Below are 9,519 nucleotides of genomic sequence, written 5' to 3' on the forward strand. Positions count from 1 at the left end.
CTCAATCGACTCGTCAACCGCTCAAGGTTTATTTCCCCTACTCCTAAAGCGTTAATCTCACCCTAGTCACACGCCTTTGACGAACAGGCAAGTATGCGTAAGACTAGAATTTCCCAGTGCAAACGTAATAGAAGAAAGACCAATATCGGGTAGCAGATAGATCAATGATAGCACCAAAGTCGAAGGGAGGACGCCGAGATTACGCTGGTGAAGCTAACACTTTTCATCACCATCTGGCGACCTGACAAGCCCAAATGCTGCAGGATCCCCCGCGAGCGACCCTTCGCCCAGTACGATCTTCAGAGTGTCATGCTTGCTTTTGTCGAGTCCAAATTCATTCAAGAGCCAACCTTCTCCGGTCTCCAAGTACTAAACGCCATTCCATCCGGGATCTTCTTCCATTGGCCGGTGGCCGGATCAAGCAGTTCCTGGCACTCCAGTGCTTCCTTGCGGATGATCTTTGCTTTTTCCGAGGACCTTGGAGTAATAATTGCAGGAAAATCATTTGGTTGAACCGTGATTCCGCCCACAAGATCCTCAATGTCGTATTGAACGGGCTTCTCCATATCGTCTTTGGCAGGAGAGAAGTTGAAGGACCATAGCAGTCGAGAAAATCCAAGGAACAAAGAGCGCTCGGCGATATGGATTCCTTGACACAACCGTCGTCCAGCTCCAAAAACAAAATTATCTCGCTTCTTCGTATCTCCAATGGCGGATTGGTAGAGGGTTGTGCGGTCATCCTTGAACCTATCGGGGTTGAAGACTCGCGGATCAGGAGACCGTTCTGGATCCATGTGAATTGCCCTTTCGTGCGGTCAGTCATCTTGTTCCATTGATCCTTGGCTTTTCGGTCGAAAAAGGTGATAGTTAGCTTACCAAACATTGTTGATGACACTCGAGCCCTTGGGGATGGTGTACCCCATGTAAGAATCTTCTTCAAGGGCTGCATGTGGTACACCAAGAACGACAGTTGGCATCCATCTCAAGCTCTCCTTAATGCAGCAACGGACGTAGAAAAGGTCATCGTAGTCGTCCATATTGGGCAATCGTTCAGATCCCACAACACGATCGATCTCTTCCTGGGCACGTCGCTGCACCTCAGGCCAGACCAGTAAGGCTAAGATAAAGCCATAGAGCGTGGACGCCGTTGTATCAGATCCAGCCTCGAGCAATGAGCCACTGATATAGCCCGCAGCATCATCAGAGAACCCCTGTGCTGTCTGCCCTTGATAGATATCATTGCAAAAACATGGCTAAAGATGGTAGCGAAATTAGCATTACAATCCTGGCTGGTCATTAAATCGAGACGATTGATGTTGGCTTACCAATCCTGTGCCGTTATCAAGGGCCCTCTTAGCTCTCATCCAGTGGCCCACGTATAGCTTCCTTTCCACCTCGTGGAGATTCCTGGCGTACCGGACATTTGGTGCGATAGCCTCGGGCAGGTTCTGTATGAAAGGATAGAGGTCTGCGAGCTGGGCGCTTGAACTCCCAGCCAACTTGCCCCAGTTTTCAAAGCACTTTAAAGGAGTCAATCGCGATAAACCAGTCAGTGCGTGGGAAGGGGCACCAACCGCGAAAAGTTGCAATAGATTGGGATCCTTGTTGTCAACGCAGCGGTAGCCGAAGATCATCTGTGTCGACAGAGAGTACGTAAAACGCCTGATATGAAACAACAAGTCCTCTGGGGTGTCCAGCAAACTGCCGAGCAAGATTTTGTTCTCAAGGTCCTGATACGGGACGTAGGTGATCGCAGACTTGATGTTCAGGATATTGTGTACCATTTTATGAATCATTCGCCAGTTGGTGCCGTATTTCTGGAACCATGGTTAGTGCTGACCGAACCGACCGAGGCTGTCAAGGCACGATGGTCTGGATCAATGGGTATGCTCACCATCACTACCAAACGATGATTTCCGCTGGCGATCTTCTGTCCAATGAACATGTCCGGCCTATCTGAATAAATACCACCTTTCTTATCAAGGAGATCCTTGACAGCGGTATCTGAGGAAAGCACAATGACTGTCTTCGTTCCCAAAATAAGCGAGTAAATCGGCCTGGGCGAAGGTTTGAGCGATTGTCCGGGGTTTGCTAAAGCAGCTCACAGACGACTTACCCGTATTCCTCGGCCCATTTCTGAAACTGCAAATGCGGTCGTTGCGTAGGCATCTAATATTCGTTCAGTAATGCCAATTGGCTGGACGTTTACGGGGCTTACAAGATGCAAATTCCCAATAAGTGGCAATGTGGGAGGGCCTGGAGGCAAGCCAGCAGGTCTGCGGCCAACCTTAGCCACTTTTACCAGGAGCAACAGAACAGCTACTACTGGCGCAAAGCCAACAAGATACACGGAAAGCATAGTTAGGGTGGCGGTGATGGTGACGTTTGATTTTCGAATTGCTCTCAGTTGTTGTATTGTTTTCGATGGTCTTGTGTGCAGACTTTATCTTTCAAGCGGAATTGGCCCTCCGCTCTTTTCTTAAATGTTATGGATGGATGAATAGATCGGCGTCAGCGCACTCAATGTGTCCGCGGAGCGCTGAAGCTAGACCCCTGCTCCACCCTGGCCCATGCTGCTCCGCATTTCGGCTTCGGGGTCTGGGGTAGGAACCCCTAAGTCCGGGGTACCATGTCCGGGGTGAGGCGGCCTTTCAATGGTTCTGTGCGGTGGAGTTTGAGGCCGGGTTCGGCCTGCTTTCTATTTGGCGGCGAAGCCGAGTCTGGGGGTGGCGTCGACTAGTTGCAACAAGGGGGATGGGCCGCCGTTAAGTTTATCCCGGGCCCCGCGACTAATGAAGCCATCGGGCCGGGGAAGGGCAAGTCGTCGCCAGTGGGCTGATATCACATCTATCAGCAACCTAGGAGACCATCCGGATCTGCCGGATCTTAGATGTGATCAACCTTGGATAACATCGTCATAGCTAACGTGTATGACTGCACCCAAGGGAGAATAACATTATGGCTGACGCCGCTAACGTGTATGACTCTCTCTAAGGAAGGATATGATAGACCAGCTTCAGTCATTCATTTGGTTAGAAATCAAGAGCTTCCATATATATTAAATGCTAGGTTTATATAAGTAAAAGAGATATTAATAGTATTTTAAATAAGATATATATAATATCTAATAATATATTTAAAGATATTAAGTATAACTAAGTTATATTAGTAACTAAGGGATTAAATATATAAGAAAATATAAATAAATATATTATTATAGTATATATTTATAATATTCAGATTTATAATTAAAATTAGTATTAAAACTATTATTATTTATATATATATATAAACTAAGATATATATATTATATATTTAACTAAAATACTTAATAAGTAAATATACTACTTAAGTAGAGGCATTACTTATATTTGTATTTAAAAAATTAAAGTTAAAAAAATGTTTAAAATTTAAAATATAACTTAAAATAAGTAGGATTTTAATATTATATTTATTATATATTATACAATCTTCTAAGAACTAATCCTTCTAAAACCTATAATACTAATAACCTCTATTTCCTAATATTATGCCTATAGCTATATAATTAGATCCTAGCTACTTATAAAATTTCTTTAATTTTCTTATTTAGTATTATAAAAGGTATTAATATTAATAATAAGAGTTATAAATTATATCTTATATAAGTATATATTATTATTATCTCTTAAGCTATTATGGAATTTAATTTCTTTTTAGGTAAAATATATATCTTTTTTTTACCTTTTTTTTTAAAGGTCTTTAATAAGAAAAGTTTTTCTTTAATAAAAGTAAATTAATTATTTATATTATAATTAAGTATAAAGAGACTAAATATAAAAAAAAGGTTATAGCTAAAAATTATAAGTTTAACTTAAACCTTTTATTTAATAAGCTAATATACTCTACAAGCGAGTCGGACAGCATACTATGCAGCTAAAATAAGTATATTTCGATTTTCTAAAACTAGCTATAAAACTTTTTTAGGTTTAAAAAGGTATTTTTAAATAAATTAGAAAAAAAGTCATAAGGTAGTAATTTTTTTCGATTTTTTAAAAAAAGGTATTTAATTAGATAATTTTAAAAGTTTAAAAAAAGATAGTATAAATAAGCTTTTTATTAACAACTATAAAGAAAAAATATATTCAAAGTTTTAAAAAGTTCTCTTATAGAGAAACTTAGTTAAGTAAACTCATTTTAAATTATTAGCTATTTCAGGCCTAGTTTGAATTTTTAAGAATTTTCCTAAAATTCCGCTTTAAGGCGTATTTTGCAATGTCCGGCTCACTTGTCTGTCTGACTCGCTTATTATATATATATTTATTTATTATAATACTTTAAATAGCTTTATATAATATTATCTCTTATAGCTTATTATAAGTATTCTTTATACTCTTATAAAGGTTATAGACCTCTTTAGTAAGATTGTCTTAATTATATAAAAAGTTATATTAATAGGTATTAGCTATATTACTTTAGTCTATTAATTAAAGGTTTGTATAAAAAGTTATTATAATTTCATTAATATATTATAAATTAATTAGCTAATTATAAAGTATTTAATTCATTAATTAATTTTTAATTATTTTTAAAAAATATTAAAAGTAATTTTAACTTCTTTAAGTAATTAAGAATTATAAAAAGAATTAAGAGGTTAATATTAAAAGGGAGTTATTATAAAAAGGGGATTTTAACCTTTTTAACTAATTAAGATATAAGCTATTTATTATAAATGAAGCTAGTTTTAATATATTATTTATAGTATTAATAATTATATAAATAAACTTTATTAATTTAAGCTTATTAAAACCTTAGGCTTTAGGTATAGAGCTTTTAATATTAAAATTACTAAGATATTAATTAAGATAGTTTAGTCTCTATTTTAAGTAATATAAAATAATAAAAAATAATATTAAGATATTTTTTATATAACTATATAAGTAAAATAATATATATTAAATATTTTATATTTAATATTTAATATTAACTATATTAAGTATTATTTTATAATATGTTATTATTTTTTATTAATTTAAATCCTTTATATTAATAATAAAATATTTTAATTATACTTTTAGTACATTTAATAATAATACCTTTATATTTAAAGCCTAATTACTTATTAAGCTTAAATTAATAAGACTTTTATATAATCTTATTAATAGCTTTTATAATATATTAAATATAATTTTATTTATAATAAATATATTATCTCTTAATGAATTTGTAATAATTATATAATTCCTAAGGTACAAACTAGTTATACTAGGTTTATATTAATAAAGAGATTAATTACATTATTTTTAAATAATAAGGGTTTATTATATTTAGTAATATACTTAAAGGTATTAAATATAACTAAGTTATATTAATAGCTAAGGTAGCTAATATATAAGAAAATATAATTAATATATATTATATATTTCTAGATTATAAAATATATTAGAATAGATCATAGCCTATAGGTTATAATTCTTTATAATCCTAAATATTAAATTATAAGGGATTATAGACTATAAGTCCTAATCTATCTTAATCCTTAATAATTAATAAGATTTTATAAGTCCCTATTAATTATAAGACCTAGGGGTCTTTTAGCTATAATATAATATCTCCCCTCTATTAATCTTATCCTTAAAGCTACTTTTATAACCCCTATTATTTGTATATATATATTTAACTTAAACTTATATATTTCTCTTATAAATATATCTAATTATTATATTCTTTCTAAGAAATAATTCATAGCCCTTAAACTAAATAATATTATTAATTATTTTATATTTAAAATTATACCTTATTTATTTTATTAGTCCTATAGTCTTTATTATATAGCTTTACTTAAAAAATTAAAGTACTATAAGGAATATATTTATTATAATTTTTCTTATAATATATTAATAAATATTTTAAGTATCTATTTATATATTTATTTTTATAAGATTTCTACTTTTATTAACCCTTTTCTTAGTAAATTATATCTACTAAGAGTCTAATTACTTAGATTCTAAGGAGGAATATATTAAAGAGGACTTTTTATATCTTTAATAAGAATCTTAAAAGGCTTAAGTAAAGGTAAATAAGGTTTTAGCTTAATTAACCTAGCTTTATTATTAGAAATATAAATTATATATAAAGGGTATTAAGATAGCTATTTATAGCTTATATTTTTTATATAAGCTATGAAAGGCTAAGAAGGTAAGGTTAGAGGTTATAATTACTATATAATTTATAAGTATTATATATTTTTAAGGTATTGTAATAATTTTTATATATTTTTTAAATCTAAGTAATCCTTATATTTAATAAAATATGTTATTTTATTATTAACTTTATTCTTATTAAAGATAGCTTTTATAATATATTTTTCTAATTTATTTATTTCTATTTCTAGTTTATTATTAGTATTAATAATAATAATATTAGCTAATTTAAATAGAGAGATATAAAAAATTAAATAAATCTTAACCTTAGGGAATGGATTTAATTTATAACTATATTTTAAGATTTTTTATTTAATCTTATAAGGTCTAATATATTTATAATTAAGTTTTTTATTTTATTACGTTATTTTAATATTTTTTATTATAAGTAAGATTATCTCTCTTTTAAGAAGATTAATCGCTTAATTCTTTTTATATTAATATAAGTTATTTTATTATTTTTAATATATTTAAGTTATATTTATATTTTCTTATAGATATTTTATAATTAATTATTAATAAGAATTACCTTAAGATTCATAATAAAATATTAGGTTTATTAATAAATATTTAAGATAAATTTAAAATTAATATAAGCTAATATAATCTTTATACTTTTATAAATTATTTTATTATAAGCTAGCTAAGTAATTAATAATTTTTTAACTTAATTAAGCTCCTTATAATTAATATAGTATTAAAGGTATTATTTAAATATTTAATTTATATATTTTATTTATTTATTTATCTCCTTATAATCTATAATAAAGAGCTTATAATTAATTCCTAAGTATCTTATAAGGCTTTATTAAAGTTTTAAAATAAATAAAAGTCTTTTCTTTATAATAATTTTAAGTAATATATTATATACTTTAATAATATAAAAATAAAAAAAATAAATAAATTCTTTAATTATAATTAATTATCTATAAGGTATAAAATAAAAAAACTTTATAAGTCTATTTATAATAATATATATATATATAGCAAGTATATTAAATAAGTAAGTATATTAAAAATCCCTTAAGTTTTATCTTTTTTATTTAATTAATTAATTAATAATACTTTAATATATTATTTAATAATTATAAGCCTAGATTACTTTTTATAGTTTAGGCCCTTTAAAATAAGCTATGTTTAAAGCTTTAATTAATTATAAGGCTTTATTAAATTAATTATTAAACCTTATATCGCCGCTAAAATAATATTTAATCTTAATATAATCTTATTTTTAATTTATATAAATTATTATATCTAGATGAAAAAACCCTTATTTATTGTATTTTTAATTTAAATTCGCGAGGGTTTCTCTCTTAGCTGTATAATATAAAAGAAATAACTAAGTAATTATTTATTAAGTATAATATATTATTAATTAATATATATTAGGCTTTAAACTTGATTAAGTGATACTTAGACGTTAAGATATATTTCTTTTAGAAATATAATTATTATAAGCTTAAAAAGGTATTTAAAGCTAAAATTAATATAGCTTAGAAACTAAGAATAAATTATAATTATTTAAGTAATTAATATAAAAAACTAAGTAATAAAATTATTTAGTATTATTATAAGCTAATATTACCTTATTATTTAATATTAAGAAAATAACCTATTAGGCGATTAAGCTATTATTATAACTTAAAATAATTAAATAAATAATAAAATCAATTTTAAATAGCTTAAGTATTTTAATTAAGATATAATTAATTAATTAATTAATTTTTATTATTTCTTAATCCTTAAGAATTATAAAAATTATTAGTTTATTAATTTAAAGCGATATTATAAGAAAAATAATATTATTTAGCTTTATATATTACCTTACCTCTATTATTTATTTTAGCCCCTTAATATTAAGTATTTTATATTTTTAAAAAATATATATAATTAAGAAATAAAATAATTAATTAGATATTTTATAATATATATTTTAAAAACTAAATTCTTCTTAGTCTTTTATATAATATATAAGGCTATTATAATAAATAGAAATATTAAGAAGGCTTTTAAAAGGACTAGCTTTATTTTCCTTAATTTAAAGGCTATAATTTTAAAGCTTAATATATAGCTATAAACTTTAATACTTATTAAAGATAGGGCTAAACCTTTTACCTCTTATATTTTAAGAACCTTAAAGATTATATTTAAGGCTAAATCTTAGTTTAAATACCTTAAAAAATAAATTAAAAGGTATTATAATAACTACTTAGAGTTAATTATAGAGGCTATAGAGTATCTTATAAAAGTAATAAAAGGAAATATATATAAAATTATATTATTAAGAGCTAAAATTAAAGACTTTTAGGAGGTAAATAAGATATTAAGTTAATATTAAAAGGTATAAAAAAATAAATTATAAAAAAGAGAAATTATAATAATAAAAGAAAATACTTAATTAATTAAATAGATATTAATATATAAGTAATAATTAAATTATTAAGAAATAATAATTAAAAGAGGTTTATATAACTAAGTATTTAATATTATAATATTTATAATAAACCTTATTATAATATAAGAACTTATTAAGTAATAATTAAGATATCTAAAGAAAAATATAATAAATAATTTTAATTAATTAAATAATTAATAATATTTTTATTATAATTTTTATTTAAAAGGTTAAGATTTTTAATATATATATTTATTTAATATATATAGTATATATATATTATTAAAGATATTATTATAAAAGCTTTTAATAGCTAATTCTTTTAATAAGAGTAATTTTATAATAAAATCTATAATAATAAAATTTTATATTTATTATATTGCTAAGAGTAATTATAACTTTTTATAAAGTTTATAGTATCATAGCTTAGTTATTATATAGAGATTATATTAATTAATAATTTATAAAATAATTTCTTTTATATAAAAAAACATAAATATTTTTTTAATTTACTCTAGGGTTTTATTCATCTCTTACTATTTATATAATTAGTATTTATATTTCTCGCGTATAAGGTTATATTATAATTTATTTAAGACTTATTATTTATTTATCTTTTTATTATTAAGGAGTTATTTATTACATTTTTTAATTAATTATAAGAGTAAGTTATTTAGTTTTACTATATAAGTAGCTCTAAGGCGTTTTTATTATTCTTAGATCTATTAATTAACCCTTTTATAGTATTTCTTATACTAAAATATATATTCCTAAACTATATATATAAGTTAGTAATTATTATAATATTATTTTATAGCTTAGGTTATTTCTTTTAGGCTTTTATAATATATAGCTTAATAATAATAATAATTAAAGGTACTTTAAAATATTTCCTTAGGAATAAAGAATTTCCCTTTATATATCTAAAGTCTATTACTTTAT

The 9,519-nt window shown here is 26.2% G+C and overlaps 1 protein-coding gene across 1 annotated transcript; it reads right to left on the minus strand.

Moving 5' to 3' along the window:
* Positions 1 to 338: 338 nt before the first annotated feature.
* MRS44_009642 (uncharacterized protein) lies at positions 339 to 2,359 on the minus strand (the record flags this gene model as incomplete). The annotated part of the gene is made up of 6 exons (XM_065621386.1): positions 339 to 804; positions 877 to 1,253; positions 1,326 to 1,817; positions 1,895 to 2,057; positions 2,117 to 2,169; positions 2,219 to 2,359. The coding sequence occupies 6 exons, from the start codon at positions 2,357 to 2,359 to the stop codon at positions 339 to 341; spliced, it is 1,692 nt and encodes a 563-aa protein (XP_065477458.1).
* Positions 2,360 to 9,519: the final 7,160 nt, after the last annotated feature.

This window comes from Fusarium solani (assembly GCF_023522795.1).
Source record: "Fusarium solani strain SB1 chromosome Unknown bctg00000005, whole genome shotgun sequence".
In the NCBI taxonomy this organism is placed as follows: domain Eukaryota; kingdom Fungi; phylum Ascomycota; class Sordariomycetes; order Hypocreales; family Nectriaceae; genus Fusarium; species Fusarium solani.